Consider the following 22,353-nt stretch of genomic DNA (forward strand, 5'->3'; position numbering starts at 1 on the left):
CTGATTTGCTGACAATAACCTAGTTTTCAATGTCGTTTTGTTTACATTGTGCATTTGTTGTGCGCATTTTGTGTTGACAAGCCGCAGAACGCTGTGTGTATGCGAGTGCGTGTCATAATTGGACCCAATACTTACAGCCATGGGTCGAAACAAGTCTTCTGTACCTTGTGTGACATTTTCTTTGCTTGTCAATAAAGATAATAAATCAATGAATCAATCAAACAGCCGGAAGTTTATATGAACAATGTGGTGATCATGCGGGGATGTACACACAGCACGTTTTGATTCGATGACCACTGCTTTGAACGTGAGGATACCTCATTTTTTCAGAGATGCTGTGCTCCGAAAACATTTGCACTTGGGGGGTCCCTACGTACTGCAGGGAATCTGCCGATAGAAGGCTGGACACGTTTGCTGAAAGCGTAGAGGTCTTTGGCCATCGTCATGTATGCATACGTATTGTTATTTTTTTCTACGTGTTGAAGAAGCAAGCAACGTTTAGGATTCATTGGCACTACAACTAGAAAGCGCATTTTCCTTTAGACAAAGCTTAGTGTGTCGGCTTACTTGTTAGGATGCCGTAAATGCAGTATAGAAAGGGGACCATTGAAGTAGGTGATTTATTAGACGCAGTAAAGCTTTACATTGCAATTTAACATAGCAAACATGGAACGAAAGCTTTAAAAAACATTTCTGACACGCAAGAATAAAAAGCGCTTAAAATTGCGCTTCCAGTTTTTAATAGCGCCAACAACGGCTTTCCATCAAGACTTGTCAAGTCCGACTGTTTGCAATGTATCCAACAAATTGTGCTGCCTGCGATCTTAATTTCGACTATGGGCTATTAATCGCGGAAGCGTGAAATGCAAATAAAACGGAGTGTTTTCAAGAATACCTTCGTGACATCTCACTGGGCTTATCAGAGGTTCGACATTTGCTGGTTTGAGCTTTGTTCTGGTAAGGACAAAAGCGCTATATCTGTGTTTGAAACAGAAAGTGAGGAACGCTGTGGAACTTTCAACTGCAGTCCACCAGAACCGGTTGCACTTTTTCGCCGCGAACTCAGCTGACCGGAGGAAGTTTACGTTACTGAAAGCTTACAAATTTTCAGTTTGCGGCTGAGGAATACCCAAATTGAATTCGAAAATTATTAACGCGCGTCAAAAGGAACATTATATGCCTTAGGCAGCGCGCTCTGAAGCTGTGGCACAGATGTATAATCTTAGAGCTATGCAATGTGTTATATTTAAAAAAATATATTATAGCCGAACAAAGGATCTGGTGCTCCAAGTCTACATGAAGTATGTAATTAGGGGCGCTAAACGTATTTTGACGTAACCTGTGGCGTTATTTTTTCTTTTAGTCAAACACTTCCTGTACAGTTTTACGATTCCTGCAGGACTCGCTGAACCAGAAACAATCATAGAGGTATCCTACAATCTAACGACTGCGTCCTGCTGTTGGGGCTCATACTTTGAGAGTTAGCAGCGGGAGTGCTTGGCGTTTCTGGGCAACTGAAAATTTAAAGCTAGCTGAAAGTACAAAGAACGGCCGATCACCTAGATGGCAGTCGAGACCTGACCGCGAGGAACCAGACAACACTTAATCTTTGGGTAGCCAGAGTCACACAGATGGTAAGCACAACTCCGTTAACACATTCGTTGAAGACAATGTTCATTTGCGACACAAACAACGACGCACACACACACACACGCACACACAAAAAAACACATCAAGCTTGTAGCCATGCAACATCCGTCGCCTCACACGAAATTGGACACTTCTGAATGGCAGTCATGCTCGTCGGACTCATCGGGGCAGTCGGGCCGGCGGTCACAACGCAAGTTCAGCGGGATGCACGCCGAACCCGATGAGCACGAAAATTCGTCGACCGAGCAATTCTGGGAACGTTCCTCGTCGGTGCTGGCACAGCCTTTCTCGTCGCTTCCATCGAAGCAGTCATCCTCACCGTCGCACTTCCAGGGCTTCGGTACGCACCTGCCGTTATCGCACCGGAAGTGGCTTCCTCTACAATGGAAGGCCAACCTGGCGCAGTTCAGCCTCTCGTCGCTAGCGTCGACGCAGTGCACATGTCCGTCGCACCTTTGCTCTTCGTCGACGCAGATAACGCGGTCGTCGTGCGAGACGCAGGACAGCTGGTTCGGAGTGCATGCTGTCATGAACGCGTTGCATAATCTTACGTCCTCGTCCAATCCATCCGGGCAGTCGGCCTTACCGTCGCAGGCCCACTGCTGGGGAACGCAACGCCCTGTCGTGCATCGAAACTCTCCGGCTTCGCAGATTCGGTTCTCGCAGCCGACTTCGTCGGAGCCGTCGGGGCACTGTGTGTGACCGTCGCACAGCAACGCCCTAGGTAAGCACGTCAGCGAGCCCTCCTGCGTGCGTCTGCAAGCGAATTGGTCCGTCGGGCATGGTGCCTTACTTAGGCAGCCCACAAAATTTTCGTCTGAACCGTCTACGCAGTCGCGTGTACCGTCACAGCGCAATGCTACAGGTATGCACTGTGCTCTGTCGGTGCAGGTAAACTCTTTCTCTGAGCACGTTTGAGGTCGGGTGCAGTTCTTCTCGTCTACGGCGTCGTCACAGTCAATATCGCCGTTGCACCTCCGCTCGGTGGGAACACACACAAATTGACCGAGAGACTTGCAAAGAAATTTGTTAGGTGGGCAGACGAAACCTTCGTTGCACGTGGTAACATGCTCATCCGAACCATCAGAACAGTCGGGGTCACCGTCACATCTCCATGTCGCCAAAATGCAATCTCCATTGTCCTTGCAAGCAAATTCCATTTCTGAACAAGTGTGTGCAGACGTACAGTTCGCTTCGTCAGAGTGGTCCGAGCAGTCAGGGTCACCATCGCATCGCCACTTTAACAGTATGCAATGACCGTTGCCCGTACAGGCAAACTCTGTTTCCGAACAAGAGGGTGCCGACTTACAGTCCTCTTCGTCCGAGCCATCGAAGCAGTCGCGTTCACCGTCGCACCTCCAATTGGTCCATATACATCGACCATTGTCCTTGCACGCGAACTGCTTTGGTAAGCAAGTGTGTGGAGACGTACAGTTCTCTTCATCCGAGCGGTCCGAGCAGTCGGGGTCACCGTCACATCGCCACGTCACGGATATGCAATGACCGTTGTCCTTGCAGGCAAATTCTGTTTCCGAACAATTGTGTGCAGACGTACAGTTCTCTTCGTCCGAGCGGTCCGAGCAGTCGGGGTCACCATCACACCGCCATGTCGCCGATATGCAATGACCGTTGTCTTTGCAGGCAAATTCTGTTTCCGAACAAGTGCGTGCAGACGTACAGTTCTCTTCGTCCGAGTGGTCCGAGCAGTCGGGGTCACCGTCACATCGCCACGTCACGGATATGCAATGACCGTTGTCCTTGCAGGCAAATTCTGTTTCCGAACAATTGTGTGCAGACGTACAGTTCTCTTCGTCCGAGCGGTCCGAGCAGTCGGGGTCACCATCACACCGCCATGTCGCCGATATGCAATGACCGTTGTCCTTGCAGGCAAATTCTGTTTCCGAACAAGTGCGTGCAGACGTACAGTTCTCTTCATCCGAGCGGTCCGAGCAGTCGGGGTCACCGTCACATCGCCACGTCACGGATATGCAATGACCGTTGTCCTTGCAGGCAAATTCTGTTTCCGAACAATTGTGTGCAGACGTACAGTTCTCTTCGTCCGAGCGGTCCGAGCAGTCGGGGTCACCATCACACCGCCATGTCGCCGATATGCAATGACCGTTGTCCTTGCAGGCAAATTCTGTTTCCGAACAAGTGGGTGCAGACGTACAGTTCTCTTCGTCCGAGTGGTCCGAGCAGTCGGGGTCACCGTCACATCGCCACGTCACGGATATGCAATGACCGTTGTCCTTGCAGGCAAATTCTGTTTCCGAACAATTGTGTGCAGACGTACAGTTCTCTTCGTCCGAGCGGTCCGAGCAGTCGGGGTCACCGTCACACCGCCACGTTGCCAAGATGCAATGACCATTGTCCTTGCAGGCAAATTCTGTTTCCGAACAAGTGCGTGCAGACGTACAGTTCTCTTCATCCGAGCGGTCCGAGCAGTCGGGGTCACCGTCACATCGCCACGTCACGGATATGCAATGACCGTTGTCCTTGCAGGCAAATTCTGTTTCCGAACAATTGTGTGCAGACGTACAGTTCTCTTCGTCCGAGCGGTCCGAGCAGTCGGGGTCACCATCACACCGCCATGTCGCCGATATGCAATGACCGTTGTCCTTGCAGGCAAATTCTGTTTTCGAACAAGTGCGTGCAGACGTACAGTTCTCTTCGTCCGAGTGGTCCGAGCAGTCGGGGTCACCGTCACACCGCCACGTTGCCAAGATGCAATGACCATTGTCCTTGCAGGCAAATTCTGTTTCCGAACAAGGGCGTGCAGACGTACAGTTCTCTTCGTCCGAGTGGTCCGAGCAGTCGGGGTCACCGTCACACAGCCACGTTGCCAAGATGCAATGACCATTGTCCTTGCAGGCAAATTCTGTTTCCGAACAAGTGCGTGCAGACGTACAGTTCTCTTCGTCCGAGTGGTCCGAGCAGTCGGTGTCACCGTCACACCGCCACGTTGCCAATATGCAATGACCATTGTCCTTGCAGGCAAATTGTGCTTCCGAACAAGGGCGTGCAGACGTACAGTTCTCTTCGTCCGAGTGGTCCGAGCAGTCGGGGTCACCGTCACACCGCCACGTTGCCAAGATGCAATGACCGTTGTCCTTGCAGGCAAATTCTGTTTCCGAACAAGTGCGTGCAGACGTACAGTTCTCTTCGTCCGAGTGGTCCGAGCAGTCGGGGTCACCGTCACACCGCCACTTTGCCAATATGCAATGACCATTGTCCTTACAGGCAAATTCTGTTTCCGAACAATTGTGTACAGACGTACAGTTCTCTTCGTCCGAGTGGTCCGAGCAGTCGGGGTCACCGTCACACCGGCACGTTGCCAATATGCAATGACCATTGTCCTTGCAAGCAAATTCTGTTTCCGAACAAGTGCGTGCAGACGTACAGTTCTCTTCGTCCGAGTGGTCCGAGCAGTCGGGGTCACCGTCACACCGCCACGTTGCCAAGATGCAATGACCGTTGTCCTTGCAGGCAAATTCTGTCTCCGAACAAGTGCGTGCAGACGTACAGTTCTCTTCATCCGAGTGGTCCGAGCAGTCGGGGTCACCATCGCATCGCCACTTTAACAGTATGCAATGACCGTTGCCCTGACAGGCAAACTCTGTTTCCGAACAAGAGCGTGCAGACTTACAGTCCTCTTCGTCCGAGCCATCGAAGCAGTCGCGTTCACCGTCGCACCTCCAATTGGTCCGTATACATCGACCATTGTCCTTGCACGCGAACTGCTTTGGTAAGCAAGTGTGTGGAAACGTACAGTTCTCTTCATCCGAGCGGTCCGAGCAGTCGGGGTCACCGTCACACCGCCACTTCGCCAATATGCAATGACCATTGTCCTTGCAGGCAAATTCTGTTTCCGAACAATTGTGTACAGACGTACAGTTCTCTTCGTCCGAGTGGTCCAAGCAGTCAGGTTCACCATCACATCGCCACGTCGCCGAAATGCAATGACCATTGTCCTTACAGGCAAATTCTGTTACCGAACAAGTGCGTGTAGACGTACAGTTCTCTTCGTCCGAGTGGTCCGCGCAGTCGGGGTCACCGTCACACCGCCACTTTGCCAATATGCAATGACCATTGTCCTTACAGGCAAATTCTGTTTCCGAACAATTGTGTACAGACGTACAGTTGTCTTCGTCCGAGTGGTCGGAGCAGTCGTGGTCACCATCGCATCGCCACGTTGCCAATATGCAATGACCGTTGTCCTTGCAGGCAAATTCTGTTTCCGAACAAGTGTGTGCAGACGTACAGTTCTCTTCGTCTGAGCGGTCCGAGCAGTCGGTGTCACCGTCGCACCGCCACGTTGCCAATATGCAATGACCTTTGTCCTTGCAGGCGAATTCTGTTTCCGAACAAGCGCGTGCAGACGTACAGCTTTCTTCGTCCGAGCCGTCTCCGCAGTCCCGCTTACCGTCGCAACGCTTGAGCACAGGTATGCACTCTCCGCTATCCCTGCAAGCGAAGCCAGCCTGTTTGCAGTTCTCCGCTGAGGTGCAGTTGGCCTCGTCGGATCCGTCTTCGCAGTCGCGTTCACCGTCGCAACGAAAGGTGACCGGGATGCAGTGAGCGCCTTGTCCGCACTTGAATTGATCTTCGAGACAGGTCCTGTTGGCGTGGCAGTCCTGCTCGTCCGATCCGTCTCTGCAGTCCCACGTTCCGTCGCACTGCCACCATCCCGGGATGCAGCTCCCTCCGGCGACGCACTTGAACTGCTTGTCCGAGCACGAGGAGCTTGTGTCCACCAATTTGGTCACCGAAAGAGACGCTACGGTTTCCAGTGCTGCGACGAAGATGAACGCCGAAGCCAACACTGACCGCCGCAATGTAGGCTTGCCGCCCGGTGGGGTGGCCATGCTGGCCCCTTTGCGTTCACAGGAAGATACTGACCGGACCAATACTATGTTGCTGTGCTGAAGCGTCCCTTGCGCTAGTCGACCTGTCGCACGGAGCTTCGCAGCCGCTTTAGGAGGGAGAGCTCGTCGATTGACGCCGCTGGCCTCAACCAACTTTCTCGCGTCAGAGAGCGCGGTGTTTTCTTTACTTTGATAACTCGCAGCCGACGCTGTTTGAAGGAAGCTTGGCGTAGCAGACGCAGCACGTTTTCCTTCGTCTGTTTTTTTTCCCCGCCGAGAATAATTCAGACAGCCACGGCCAAGGACACGAGATGTGATCAGACTTGCAGCGCGGCAGGAAATTGTACGGTCCTGGCAGAAAATGATACGGAGCTATCAGCGCGGCGGATGTTGCCGCCCCCAGCATGCCTCCGCACTGTTGACGCTTATTTTAAACAAAGGGAAATCGTTGACTGGCTCGCGTGTGTTTGCGCGTGTGGCTATAATGAGGTATTGGTGCTTGGAGCATCTGCAAAAGTGAGAGCAAGAAGGCAGACTCTTTTTATACAATTTTTTAGATTTTTTATTTATTATTACCTCAAAGGCCCCAACGTGGGGTATTACATGAGGGATGGGTGACCACTTCATGCTTGAATTGTTGCGAAGCCGGTTTTACAAAATGGATGAGCTGGAACACTGTGGAGATAAATGCGGTGAGAATGCGAGGAATGTTCTATGCAGCCGCACCAGGAAACTTGGAAACCATGCAATAGGGTTGCTCGAATATTCGAAATCTTGAATCCGAATCGAATAGTCCCCGTGATTTGAGTCGTATTGGATTGGAGAATCCATTGTTCCAATAACTGTCGCTGTCGACTACAAAAGCGATGAAAAAAGCTTAAGCATCTGGGGAGAAACAATACAATGTACCCAAGGTGTGTTCCGATGATCCTGCTTCAACATAGCTGTGGTTGTTGCTCAGGGTCGCGTGCAATCGCGGTGCAGGTCAAACCCAAACCTCCGGTCAAATACGAATACGTCGATTGGGATCTTTTCCGAAAAATTCGAGCCGAAACCGCCCCCTCAAGTGAATCCTTCAAAGAACTAATTACCAATCTTAAACAGGCGGTCAAAAACGCGACCAAAGAAATCAGCACAAAACTTGAAGTCCCCAAAATGGACTCTCGGTTAGCGCATCTCCTGGAGGCTAAACACGCTCTTGGAGAGAGGTGGAAAATACAGAAATTAAATCGCCGACTACGAGCAAAACTAACGTCACTAAACAAGGAAATAGAGTGCTATTCCAAGCAACTGGCCCTGCAACAGTGGAACGAAACGTGCAACGAAACGGACGGTCGCATGAGAAGAGGCAGTAAGTGGAATCTGCTTAAAAGCCTCCTAAACGATAAACAGTCCGGGAATGCGCTAAATCTCACCGTCGATAGGCTCATACATAAGCAGGTCAGCTCGGGCCTCACAAACGATGTAATTGTCGACGACCTGGCGCGAACTTGCCTACCCGTCAAGGAAGGAGACTCGCAAGGCATAAGCGCGAGAGCGGCTTACACGGGGCTAGACAGGCCAGAATTAGACGAACCTTTTACGGTTCCAGAAATCAGAGACGTACTCTTCAACCTAAATGGAAGATCGGCCCCGGGTCCCGACGGGGTCACCAACAAGCTCCTCCGGAACCTGGACGACAAGGCCATCGAAATCCTAGCGGCAGAAATAAACGAGGTGTGGAGCTCGGGGCAGGTCCCTTCGGAATGGCGCACCGCCAAAGTGGTGCTCATCCCCAAACCGGGGAAACCTCCGCACATAAATAACCTGCGTCCCATCTCTCTAACATCGTGCATTTGCAAAGTGACAGAACATGCAGTACACAATCGAATCGTCGAACACGTCGAAAACCACGAACTATTTAGGCATAATCTAATAGGTTTTAGAAAGGGACTCTCCACACAGGACGCAATGCTCCTCCTGAAAAGATCTATATTCGATAACGAGACGCGGGACGTACGAGGTATCATTGCACTCGACCTCGCTAAGGCCTTTGACAAGGTGGCTCATGAACACATCTTGAACGAAATTTCCCATCTCAACCTAGGGCGGAAATTCTTTAATTTCACTCTCTCGTTCCTATCGGAAAGGAAAGCGTTCCTTCGACTGGGCACGATCTCGGGCGGTCCGTACGAACTGGGCAACTGCGGAACCCCTCAGGGCTCGGTCCTATCCCCGCTACTATTTAATATCGCCATGCATAAACTCTCTGAAAGGCTGGCCGCACTCCCAAAAATAGGCCACTCAATCTATGCAGACGATATTACAATCTGGTCCCCGGGGCGATCTTTGGCCGATCTAGAGCAATCTCTCCAGGCGGCCATAGATGTAACGGAAGAATTTCTTACATGCACGGGTCTCAAGCTGTCACCGACCAAATCTGAACTCCTCCTCTACAGACAGTGGAGGCAGGGCGTTAGGAACCTCGAGCCTCTGAAAACGCTGCCAGTCGAAATTACAACACGAGAAGGGCACCCCATTCCGAGGGTGAACTCCATCAAAATTTTAGGACTTCTAATCAACGCCAAAGGCTGCAATGCAGAAGCTCTAAACAAGCTGAGCGCGCAGGCGAAAAATATACTAAGACTCATAACTAGAATCGCAAGCAAAAGGCGGGGACTCAAGGAGGACAACCTACTCAGGGTCTTCCAAGCTTTCTTCATCAGTCACATTACTTACACGGCACCGTACATCAAGTGGAGCAAAATTGAAAAGAACAAACTCGACACACTCATCAGGTCCGGCGTCAAAAGATTACTCGGTATTCCACAATCCGCTAGCACATTAAAATTACTTGAACTCGGAATCCACAATACCACAGACGAATTAATTGAAGCACAGTTTATTGCACAGATCTCCAGGCTTTCGTCAACTAAGCCGGGAATCAAAATTCTTGACGAAGCTGGTCAACTCCCTATACAGGCACCGCTAAACCGACACCCCCTGTCTAAATTAGCCCGTGAAGGTATAAAGGTTGAGCCCGTGCCGAGGAACATCCACCTAATATATAACGAAGGTCGCAGAAGAGCGCGGGCTAGAGCCATCCTTCAACGAATAGATCCTTACGGGGCAGATGCATTCTTCGTAGACGCCGCCAAATATGGCAGCGAAGACAAGTTTGCAATCACGGTCGTTGACGCGCGCGGAACACTTATCAGCGCCGCATCAATCTACGCCAAACACGTGAACGAGGCGGAGGAAACCGCAATAGCTTTGGCTCTTCAAGCCGCAAAAGGCCCGGCGTCCATTTTCTCCGACTCGCGCACGGCGGTAAGGGCTTTCTCTTTCGCTCTAGTTTGTAAACACGCAGCCGACATCGTTAACAGATGGTTTCGTATTAATACGCGAGAAGAAACTGCAGGTCATATCACCATAGCATGGTTCCCGGCCCACATGGACGATGCAACTAACCGAGCGGGTTGCAACCCTAACGAGCGGGCCAACTGCCTGGCGCGTGAATTCACGAACCGCGCCAGAGCTAGCGGTCCGGTTCTCCCGCAGGATTGCCCCTTCAAAGATAAACTTACAACCTTTCACGAAATTACGTCACATTACAGACACAGCAGGAGAAAATTCCCTCCCCCCAGTCCGAAACTAAACAGGGCTCAGGCTGTTACTTTCAGGCTTTTACAGACGAGATCGTACCTCACTCCGAGAGCGCTTAGTTGGATAGACCCAAACTTTCCTCAATCGTGCTCCAAATGCGGTCATGCGTGCTGCTCCTTCGACCACATGCTCTGGCTGTGCCCGTACAACGCGGGCTCCGACTTTCATAACAAGTCCAAGTGGGACGCCTTGCTGAGGAGCTCGGATTTCCCAAGCCAACTACAGGCCGTCCAGAGGGCCCGCGACGTCGCGGAGAGTCACCACCTCCCTGTCCCGTCGTGGGCGGAGCCACCAACTTGATCGGGGAGCCTTCGGTTCCCCCCAATCAAGTTCCTCAGGACAATCCAATAAAGTTCTGGTCACTGTCACTGTCAGTGTGTTACCTGTGTGAATGCCCGGGGTGTGTGAATGCCCGGGAATACTGACCGCCGCGGCCGGTGTTCGATCCCGCTACCTCGTGCTGCCTCTCACTTCGTTTACGCATCCTGATCTGACGCTGCGAGCCCAGCTTTTAAGCTGGGCCAGTCTTCCCGAAAAGCTTCGTAAGGTAGAATTATTGTTCGCAAGAAAAAATTATACAGCCGATCCTGATGCCCGACATATTATTAGAGACGACGGCCGGCTGATGGGAAAGATAACTTACGAAAGAGATGATTTGTGAACTGTGGCCTAGCCCGGGTACTAGGTCTATCGTCGGGCCGGGCCACGGCCCACTTTCTGCTAGCGCCAAGACCAGGCACGGCCGCCACACTACACCATGCGCACATCTGTATAGACCTTCTTCGTCCCCGCTGTGGCAGCAGCGCATTCATGACTCCAAAAAACTTCAGGTCATGCATTTCTGACAGTCAAGTTAGCCAAGAAAACGGAAGTATTTTGCGCATAGTTTACTGTAGGCACAAATTCTTGATGTGTTCAGATATAAAGAAAGTGCGACATGTGTCGATCTCATGTATGGGCTTTTTTGTTGCACTGAACAATAAAATTCACTTGTAGAACATTCCATCTTCTCAGCGAAGCTGATGCCAGCTGGAGGGCTCTGTTAATTTATAGTCTAGTGTAACTTGCGTGCAAAGAGGTAAGGCAGCTGGGGACGAACAGGTAACAGCAGATTGTTCTAGAAAAACTGGCCACCCTGTATCCGCAATGCCTCATGACCTCGAGCGTACCGAAATCTTGGAAGAACGCTAACATAATCCTAATCCATAAGAAAGGGGACGCCAAAGACTTGAAAAATTATAGACCAATCAAATACTGTCCATTTCCTACAAAGTATTTCTAAGGTAATTGCAAACAGAATCAGCAACACCTTAGACTTCTGTCAACCAAAGGACCAGGAAGGATTCCGTAAAGGCAACTCAATAATAAACCATATTCACTCTATCAATCAGGTGATAGAGAAATGTACGGAATATAACCAACCCTTGTATATAGCTTTCATTGATTACGAGAAAGCGTTTGATTCAGTAGAAACCTCAGCAGTCATGAAGACATTACGGAATCAGGGTGTAGAAGAGCCGTATGTAAAAATAGTGAAAGATATCTATAGCGGCTCCACAGCCACCGTAGTCCTCCATAAAGAAAGCAACAAAATCCAAATAAAGAAAGGCGTCAAGCAGGGAAATACGATCTCTGCAATGCTATTCACAGCCTATTTACAGGTGGTATTCAGAGACCTGGATTAGGAAGACTTGGGGATAAGAGTTAATGGAGAATACCTTAGTAACTTGAGATTCGCTGATGATATTGCCTTGCATAGTAACTCAGACGACCAAGTGCACTGCATGCTCACTGACCTGGAGAGGCAAAGCAGAAGGGTGGGTCTAAAAATAATCTGCAGAAAACTAAAGTGATGTTTAACAGTCTCGGAAGAGAACAGCAGTTTACGATAGGTAACGAGGCACTGGAAGTGGTAATGGAATACACCTACTTAGGGCAGGTAGTGACCGCGGATCCGGATCATGAGACTGAAATAACCAGAAGAATAAGAATGGGCTGGGGTGCGTTTGGCAGGCATTCTCAAATCATGAACAGCAGGTTGCCACTATCCCTCAAAAGGAAAGTGTATAACTGCTGTGTGTTACCAGTACTCACATATGGGGCAGAAACCTGGAGGCTTACGAAAAGGGTTCTGCTGAAATTGAGGACGACGCAACGAGCTATGGAAAGAAGAATGATCGGTGTAACGTTAAGGGATAAGAAAAGAGCAGATTGGGTGAGGCAACAAACGCGGGTAAATGACATCTTAGTTGAAATCAAGAAAAAGAAATGGGCATGGGCCGGACATGTAATGAGGAGGGAAGATAACCGATCGTCATTTAGGGTTACGGACTGGATTCCAAGGGGAGGGAAGTGTAGCAGGGGGCGGCAGAAAGTTAGGTGGGCGGATGAGATTAAGAAGTTTGCAGGGACAACATAGCCAGAATTAGTACATGACCGGGGTAGTTGGAGAAGTATGGGAGAGGCCTTTGCCCTGCAGTGGGCGTAACCAGGCTGATAATGATGGTGATGTAACTTGCGGTGTTCCAGAGGGCTTAACCGGAAGTCTTCTGGGAAGCCTGTTTGTAAGCATGCATTCTTTCTTCTCACGTTCAATTCGTGGATGGAATACACTGGATGTAGTCGCAAAACGGCAGCCAACACTAGCAAAATTTATGGATTTAATTGAGCATTCTGTATCTGCCTAAAAGTTGTCAATATAAGTGACTGAATTGCTTTGGCCATGCAATCCATCCGGATTCAGTTTGTGATAGGAAAGAACTTGCCTACACTTTTTGTTCTATGGATTTTGTATTTCAATGAGGCCTTCTACACTGCATTCTTTTTTCTAGTTTTCCTGCTGGTTGATGTACATTGGCTTCGTTGTGTGTATTATTATGCATGCATGTACCACTGCTATTCTTGAATAGTCTCCAATCATTATGTGCTCCTTTTCTACAGAATGTTTTAGTAGTGTTCATTGATGTGACTTGTTGCTCACCCATGTAAAAATCCCCATGGGGGATTGACAGTATTCTATAAATAAATAAAAAGAAATAACAACCAGAGTGCTCTGCAAGAAAACAGCGCTTTCACGGCTAAGCGCACGTCGTAATTAACGATTTTTACAGCGGAGCTGTCATACGCTAGGTTCTAGAGGTTCGTGTGCGCAGGCTAAAAAGATGGCGGCCACCCCAGAGCTCACTACCGGCCTATCCCGGTGACAAAAACGGCCATAAAAGCCTGTCGCCAGGGATGCACCAGCTGTGTTAAATCGCGAGAAGTGTCAAAACGTATTGTGATAAACAATATTATAATAAAAACATTAAACCGGAATAGACTCTGTTTAGTATTGATTGCGGTTTGACCTCACGGGTTATATAGGCAAACCACGTAACCTCATCTCAGTTCCAATCCACCCGTGCAATGGGTAGGCCGCGTGGGGTGAGAACTGCGGAAATACAGCGCGCCTATACGAAAAGCACCATCGCGAACAGAAGCGGGAATGTGGGCGGCGAGGTTGGGCTGCACGTAATACGGACGAAGATCGTGCCGCAAACGTCAAGCATGTGTGACCTTGGGTTAAATCACCCCTATCGACTCCGCTCCCATCGTAATTGCGGGTGATCTCAACATAGACGTGTCTCGGCCAGCAGGAAAGTGGTTCGTGGCGTTTCTCTTGGAAAGGTTCGGCATTCAGAATTACACAAACATCAGCGCGCCTGTGACGAGTCATCGGTCGTGTATAGACCTCACATTCACCGAGAAGCTTTCGAGTGTCGCCACAGAGCCACTGGTCGTATATCATAGCGGTCATAAAAAGGGCAGTCACCTTGATGACCAAATAATAAATAAAAAAAGCAAACAAAAGAAGGTTAAAAATACAAAAAATGCATCGAGTATGCAATTTAATAAAACAACAAAAATTACGAAAAAAGAAGCGAAATTTTATGTGGTAGGTGTCTTTTATTTTCAATCAACATATTTATCAACATATATATCACCGTATATACAGCTCCGTTGGTCACCCACCTTCGCAGAATGCAATGACCTTGAATTTTTTAGTTGTACCGGCCCTCTCCACATATTCTTTTTGACAAACCGACAGCACTCGTTGATTTCTTCCCCGAGACGCAGTGATTTAGAGGCACACAAGTCAGCACCGCGAACCAAAGTGCCTCGTTTGACGTTTATTCACGTCAACATGTTTAAAGAGGAAAAGAACCGCGACTTCAGACGGGACGTGACGAATGAGTGGACAGGACGAGCGGTCCTGCCCACTCGTCCTGTCCACTCCTTCGTCTTACGTCGCGTCTTACGTCGCGGTCCTTTGCCTCTTTAAACGTGTCGGACCGACTGGCCCAAAGTTCCCCCCTCTTGACACTCGTCAACCAACCCGGCGCGTCCTTCCGTAGACGCACAACAACAAGCGGGGGCTCGCGCTTCGCGATAGCATTACTAGACAGTTTTAGTTACACGTACGTAGAGGCTTTGCGTACGTAGAGCTTCTACGTGTGAGCAGTGCGCATGCGTGGAACGTAGCGGGCGCGCGCGCGTTTCACGGACGTACGTGAGATTCAATTCTTTGCGTGCGTTTCTTGCGTACGTAGACAGCTTCGCGCGGGAGTTCCGCAAGATCACGAACAAGCGATAGCGGGCCGCGCGCGCGCAGACGGCTCGCATCGAAACACGGCGACAGGATTGAATGGACTACCGCCGTGTTCACATTTCCCGATAGATGGAGCTACGGGGTCCCTCTTGGCGTGCGTCGCGTACGTGTAGCTAAAAGCGTTTCAGATGGCGTGCACGTAAGGTACGTAAGCTTTTCACGTTTGCGTACGTGAAGCCTCTACGTAAGTGTAACTAAAACTGTCTATTATCGAGTGGTGACAGCCGCCGCGCACACCAACGGTCAACACGCGCTGGAGGAAGGGGAACACGTGGAACGTGCTCTACCGCGGTCGGTCGATGCATCGCAGAATCAGAATTTGTTATTAGAAGTTGGGTCACGTTACAAGTATTTAGTATACAGAAGGAGGTCCCATAGTCGAGGCGCGAGGTCCCATGGGCAGGGCGCGCGTTTCGCCGAGCGGAGAATACTTTCGTGTGGGACGTTTGGGAGACCTTGCTAAGCAGCACCGCCCTGGAAGACCAGCTCGTCCAGATCTCCAGGGACCAGGCGGCTAGGGAAGCATACGGGTCCCGTGAAGAGGAAACCACTCCCATCGACGGCGTCTAAGAAGATGTCGAGCTCGGCTCAGTAAAGTTGTTTCCTGGCAGTCCAGACTCACTCACTCACTCACTCACTCACTCACTCACTCACTCACTCACTCACTCACTCACTCACTCACTCACTCACTCACTCACTCACTCACTCACTCACTCACTCACTCACTCACTCACTCACTCACTCACTCACTCACTCACTCACTCACTCACTCACTCACTCACTCACTCACTCACTCACTCACTCACTCACCGAGCGGCCGTGGCTCGACCGCTCACTCACTCACTCACTCACTCACTCACTCACCGAGCGGCCGTGGCTCGACCACTCGACCTTGCCGCAGTGGCGCTGTCGCGTTCGGCAGCACTGGCGCCGCCATGCGAGCGCACGAGGCCTATAGATAGGTTTGCACAGACGTCATATCACGGCCGCCATCTTTAGGTACTAGCACGTCGAGAAAGAGCGCAATCAAGAAAACGTGACAGCATGACAGCACCTTGGACCCCCATCTTGTGTCGAACGACAAAGCGGTAACAATGATGAACCGGTGAAAAATAGTCACCGCCAATAAGCAAAGCAACGTGCGCGTGATAATACAATGCAACGACGTCATCGTGGCCGCCATGTTTGGGTGCTAGCGCAGTGAGAGCTGCGTCTATGACGGCACATGAACTTATATATATATATATATCATTTCTGACCAACAAGAATAAAAAGCGCTTAAAATTGCTCTTCCAGTTTTTAATAGCGCCAACAACGGCTTTCCATCAAGACTTGTCAAGTCCGACTGTCTGCAATGTATCTAACAAATTATGTTGCCTGTGATCTTAATTTCGACAATGGGCTATTAATCACGGAAGCATGAAATGCAAATAAAGCGGAGTGTTTTCAAGAATACCTTCGTGACGTCTCACTGGGCTAATCGGAGGTTCGGTATTTGCTGGTTTGAGCTTTGTTCTGGTAAGGACAAAAACCCTACATATGTATTTGAAACAGAAATTGGGGAAAGTTGTAGAATTTCAACTGCAGTCCACCAGAACCGTTTGCAGCTTTCCGCCGCGAACTCAGCAGACTGGAGGAAGTTTGCGTTACTGAAAGCTTACAAATTTTCAATTTGCGGCAGAGGAACAACCAAATTCAATTCGAAAATTATTAACGCGCGTCAAAAGGAACATTATATGCCTTGTGCCTTGTGTTATTATATGCCAATGTGTTATACTTAAAAAAAAGCATATTATAGCCGAACAAAGAATCTGGCCGCTCCAAGTCCACATGAAATATGTAATTAGGGGCGCTAAACGTATTTTGACGCAATCTGTGCCATTGTTTTTTATTTTAGTCAAACACTTCTTGTACAGATTTACGATTCCTGCAGGACTCGCTGAACAAGAAACAATCATAGAGGTACCCTACAATCTAACGATTGAGTCCTGCTGTTGAGGCTCATTCATTGAGAGTTAGCAACGGGAGTGCTTCGCGTTTCTGGGCAACGGAAAACTTAAAGCTAGCTGAGAGTGCAAAAAACGGCCGATCCCGTAGTTGGCAGTCGAGACCTGACGCGAGAAACCATACAACACTTAATCTTCGGGTATAGCCAGAGTCACACATACGGTAAGCACAACTCCGTTAACAAATTTGTTGAAGACAATGTGCATTTGGGACACGAACAACGACGTACACACATACACGTACACGCAAAAACACATCAAGCTTGTAGCCACGCAACATCCGTCGCCTCACACGAAATCGGACATCTCTGAAGGGCAGTCGTGCTCGTCGGACTCATCGGGGCAGTCGGGGCGGCCGTCACATCGCAAGTTCAGCGGGATGCACGCCGAACCCGAGGAGCACGAAAATTCGTCAACCGAGCAATTCTGGGAACGTTCCTCGTCGGTGCTGGCACAGCCTTTCTCGTCGCTTCCATCGAAGCAGTCATCCTCACCGTCGCACCTCCAGGGATTCGGTATGCACCTGCCGTTGTCGCACCGCAAGTGGCTCCCTCTACAATGGAAGGCCAACCTGGCGCAGTTCAGCCTCTCGTCGCTACCGTCGACGCAGTCCACATGTCCGTCGCACCTTTGCGCTTCGTCGACGCAGATAACGCGGTCGTCATGCGAGGCGCAGGACAGCTGGTTCGGAGTGCATGCCGTCATGAACGCGTTGCATAATCTTTCGTCCTCGTCCAATCCATCCGGGCAGTCGGCCTTGCCGTCGCAGGCCCACTGCTGGGGAACGCAACGCCCTGTCGTGCAACGAAACTCTCCGGCTTCGCAGATTCGGTTCTCGCAGCCGACTTCGTCGGAGCCGTCGGGGCACTGTGTGTGACCGTCGCACAGCAACGCCCTAGGTAAGCACGTCAGCGAGCCCTCCTGCGTGCGTCTGCAAGCGAATTGGTCCGTCGGGCATGGTGCCTTACTTAGGCAGCCCACAAAATTTTCGTCTGAACCGTCTACGCAGTCGCGTGTACCGTCACAGCGCAATGCAACAGGTATGCACTGTGCTCTGTCGTTGCAGGTAAATTCTTTCTCTGAGCACGTTTGAGGTCGGGTGCAGTTCTTCTCGTCCACGGCGTCGTCACAGTCATTATCGCCGTTGCACCTCCGCTCGTTGCGAACACACACAAATTGACCGAGAGACTTGCAAAGAAATTTGTTGGGTGGGCAGACGAAACCTTCGTTGCACGTGGCAACATGCTCGTCCGAACCATCAGAACAGTCGGGGTCACCATCACACCGCCACGCTGCCAATATGCAACGACTACTGTCCTTACAGGCAAATTCTGTTTCCGGACAGGTGCGCGCGGACGTACAGTTTTCTTCGTCTGAGTGGTCTGAGCAGTCGGTGTAACCGTCACATCTCCACGTCGCCGAAATGCAATGGCCATTGCCCTTGCAGGCAAATTGTGCTTCCGAACAAGTGTGTGCAGACGTACAGTTCTCTTCGTCCGAGCGGTCCGAGCAGTCGGTGTCACCGTCGCACCGCCACGTTGCCAATATGCAATGACCTTTGTCCTTGCAGGCAAATTCTGTTTCCGAACAAGCGCGTGCGGACGTACAGCTTTCTTCATCCGAGCCGTCTTTGCAGTCCCGCTTACCGTCGCAACGCTTGAGCACATGTATGCACTCTCCGCTATCCCTGCAAGCGAAGCCAGCCTGTTTGCAGTTCTCCGCCGAGGTGCAGTTGGCCTCGTCGGATCCGTCTTCGCAGTCGCGTACACCGTCGCAACGAAAGGTGACCGGGATGCAGTGACCACCTTGTCCGCACTTGAATTGATCTTCGAGACACGTCCTGTTTGCGTGGCAGTCCTGCTCGTCCGATCCGTCCATGCAGTCCCGCGTTCCATCGCACTGCCACCGTCCCGGGATGCAGTCCCCTCCGGCAACGCACTTGAACAGCTTGCCCGAGCACGAGAAGCTTGTGTCCACCACTTTGGTCAGCGAGAGAGGCGCTACGGTTTCCAGTGCTGCGACGAAGATGATCGCCGAAGCCAACACTGACCGCCGCAATGTACGCATGCCGCGCGGTGGGGTGGCCATGCTGGCCCCTTTGCGTTCACAGGAAGATATCGACCGGACCAATACTATGTTGCTGTGCTGAAGCGCCCCTTGCGCTAGTCGACCTGTCACGCGGGGCTTCGCAGCCACTTTAGGAGGGAGAGCTCGTCGACTGACGCCGCTGGCCTCAGCCAACTTTCTCGCTTTAGAGAGCGCGGTGTTTTCTTTACTTTGATAACTTAATTGCAGCCGCGGCTGTTTGAAGGAAGATTGGCGTAGCAGTCACAGCACTTTTTCCTTCGTCTGTTTTTTTCCCCGCCGAGAATAATTCAGACAGCCACGGCCAAGGACACGAGATGTGATCAGGCTTGCAGCGCGGCAGGAAATTGTGCGGTCCTGGCAGAAAATGATACGGAGCTATTAGCGCGGCGGATGTTTCCGCCCCCAGCATGCCTCCGCACTGTTGACGCTTATTTTAAGCAAAGGGAAATCGTTGACTGGCTCGCGTGTGTTTGCGCATGTGGCTATAATGAGGTATTATTGCTTGGAGCATCTGCAAAAGTGAGAGCAAGAAGGCACACTCTTGTTATACAATTTTCATGCTTGAATTGTTGCGAAGCCGGTTTTACAAAATGGATGAGCAGAAACACTGTGGAGATAAATGCGGTGAGAATGCGAGGAATGTTCTATGCAGCCGCGCAACGAAATTTGGAAACCATGCAATAGGGTTGCTCGAATATTCGAAATCTCGAATCCAAATCGAAGAGTCCCCGTGATTTGAGTCGTATTGGATTGGAGAATCCATTGTTCCAATAACTGGCGCTGTCGACTATATAAGAGATGAAAAAAGCTTAAGCGTCTGGGGAGAAACAATACAATGGACCCGAGGTGTGTTCCGATGATCCTGCTTCATGATAGTTGTGGTTGTTGCTCAGGGGCACCGTGCTACCTGTGTGAATGCCCGGGGTGTGTGAATACCCGGGAATACTGGCCGCCGCGGCCGGTGTTCGATCCCGCTACCTCGTGCTGCCTCTCCCTTCGTTTACGCGTCCTGATCTGACGCCGCGAGCCCAGCTTTTAAGCTGGGCCGGATTTAACAAACAGCTTCGTAAGGTAGAATTATTGTTCGCAAGAAAAAATTATACAGCCCGTCCTGATGCGCGACATATTATTAGAGACGGTGGCCGGCTGATGGCAAAGATCACTTACGAAAGAGTTGATTTGTGAACTGTGGCCTTGCCCGGGTACTAACTAGGTCTATCGTCGGGCCGGGCCACGGCCCACTTTCTGCTAGCGTCAAGACCAGGCACGCCCGCCGCACTACACCACGCGCACATCTGTATAGACCTTCTTCGTCCACGATGTGGCAGCAGCGCATTCATGACCCCCAAAAAACTTCAGGTCATGCATTTCTGACAGTCAAGTTAGCCAAGAAAACGGAAGTATTTTGCGCATAGTTTACTGTAGGCACAAATTCTTCATGTGTTCAGATATAAAGAAAGTGCGACATGTGTCGATGTCATGTATAGGCTTTTTTTTGTTGCACTGAACAATAAAATTCACTTGTCGAACATTCCATCTTCTCAGCGAAGCTGATGCCAGCTGGAGGGCTCTGTTAATTTATAGTCTAGTGTAACTTGCGTGCAAAGAGGTAAGGCAGCTGGGGACGAACAGGTAACAGCAGATTGTTCTAGAAAAACTGGCCACCCTGTATACGCAATGCCTCATGACCTCGAGCGTACCGAAATCTTGGAAGAACGCTAACATAATCCTAATCCATAAGAAAGGGGACGCCAAAGACTTGAAAAATTATAGACCAATCAAATACTGTCCATTTCCTACAAAGTATTTCTAAGGTAATCGCAAATAGAATCAGCAACACCTTAGACTTCTGTCAACCAAAGGACCAGCAAGGATTCCGTAAAGGCAACTCAATAATAAACCATATTCACTCTATCAATGAGGTGATAGAGAAATGTACGGAATATAACCAACCCTTGTATATAGCTTTCATTGATTACGAGAAAGCGTTTGATTCAGTAGAAACCTCAGCAGTCATGAAGACATTACGGAATCAGGGTGTAGAAGAGCCGTATGCAAAAATAGTGAAAGATATATATAGCGGCTCCACAGCCACCGTAGTCCTCCATAAAGAAAGCAACAAAATCCAAATAAAGAAAGGCGTCAAGCAGGGAAATACGATCTCTGCAATGCTATTCACAGCGTATTTACAGGTGGTATTCAGAGACCTGGATTAGGAAGAATTGGGGATAAGAGTTAATGGAGAATACCTTAGTAACTTGAGATTCGCTGATGATATTGCCTTGCATAGTAACTCAGGGGACCAAGTGCACTACATTGTGCACGGGGTGCACATTCCGCGGAAATGGGGAGGCGGGTCGCGAGAGCTAGGGCTTTGTTGCGAGAGGCAAAAGATCAGGAGGAGGAGTCTGCGTTTGTTGACGCCGCATGGATTAATGGTAAAAATGCTTATTCGGTGGTGGTAGTAGATTGCAAAGGGAGCGTTAGAAATGCTGCTTCCATTTATACCAAAGATCCGGGGGTTGCTGAACAGGTGGCTATTGCTCTAGCACTAATTGATTCTAGAAGAGTTTTGGTGTTTAGCGACTCGCGATCTGCGATTACAGCCTTCTCGAGAGGACTTGTTGCGGACCCGGCTAACAGACTGCTGCAGGGTAGGGATATCACTTCGCATACCGTTACTTGGTTCCCGGCGCACATGGGGACAGTGGAGGGAGCCCCGCGTAACCTCAACGAGGTGGCGCACAGGGAGGCACGAGGATTAGTGTGCCGTGTACTCCCTGAAGGGGCTAGATCTCCCGCTCCTGAGTACAGGGACCAACTGTTAACCTACAACGAAATCACCAAGCACTATTACCTAGGGCGCAGGGCATTCCCGTTGCCACATCCTAAATTAAATAGGCCGCAGGCGGTTACATTAAGGCTTCTGCAGACACGGACGTACCCTAACCCTGTCATCATGAATAAAATTAATCCGGACTGCGGGGTTTCAGTCTATTGTAGTAAGTGTGGGGGTTTGCTCGATTTACAACACATCCCCGCAGGGGCGTCTGCGCAAGCAGGCGACCCGAGCACACGAGGGTTGGCCCCTCCCGCGTGTAGCTGTGCGCGGCTTAGCCGTGTCTGGGGAAAAGGGGATCCTGGGGGTTGAGCCGAAGCTGGGTGTTTGGACCTTTAAGGCCCCCCGGCGGAGGCAACACACCCCTTTGGCCTCGGCTTCACATAGACGGCACCCCCGGACTGACCCACCCGGGGGAAACCGGCAGTTGCCTTTCCTATCCCCCTCTCCAATCTGCGCCTTTTTCTCTTCCTTTCAATCTTTCCTGTCTTCTCGTCTCTTCTGATTACTTCCAAATTTCCTGGCAGCGAAGGTTAACCTTGTGTGGGTGGCCAACCTTGGGTACTCCAGATTGGGTTATAGCAGCACCGTACAACTGGCGAGGGCTTGTCT

At 50.4% G+C, this 22,353-nt stretch overlaps 1 protein-coding gene and 1 long non-coding RNA gene across 3 annotated transcripts in view; both read right to left on the reverse strand.

Annotated features, from left to right (window-relative positions):
- Window positions 1–22,353, reverse strand: part of LOC139052854 (uncharacterized) — a 105,467-nt gene that overhangs the window by 48,553 nt on the left and 34,561 nt on the right. The gene's annotated exons all lie outside the window — the stretch shown is intronic.
- Window positions 602–19,111, reverse strand: LOC139052856 (low-density lipoprotein receptor-related protein 1B-like). Its single transcript, XM_070530005.1, has 2 exons — window positions 17,109–19,111; window positions 602–6,866 (listed from the first exon to the last, which is right to left on the reverse strand). The coding sequence occupies exons 1-2, from the start codon at window positions 18,900–18,902 to the stop codon at window positions 1,764–1,766; spliced, it is 6,897 nt and encodes a 2,298-aa protein (XP_070386106.1). The 5' UTR covers window positions 18,903–19,111; the 3' UTR covers window positions 602–1,763.

The sequence above is a fragment of the Dermacentor albipictus genome, unplaced genomic scaffold, assembly GCF_038994185.2.
Source record: "Dermacentor albipictus isolate Rhodes 1998 colony unplaced genomic scaffold, USDA_Dalb.pri_finalv2 scaffold_40, whole genome shotgun sequence".
Lineage (NCBI taxonomy): Eukaryota > Metazoa > Arthropoda > Arachnida > Ixodida > Ixodidae > Dermacentor > Dermacentor albipictus.

What these genes read in the sequence shown, in the direction of transcription:
- LOC139052856 (XM_070530005.1), bottom strand. Translation starts at nt 18,902, where the DNA reads ATGGCCACCCCACCGCGCGGCATGCGTACATTGCGGCGGTCAGTGTTG. An exon ending in CTTCAGAGATGTCCGATTTC is followed by an intron (nt 6,867 to 17,108) that starts GTGTGAGGCGAC and finishes ATTTTCTGCCAG; the next exon opens with GACCGTACAATTTCCTGCCG.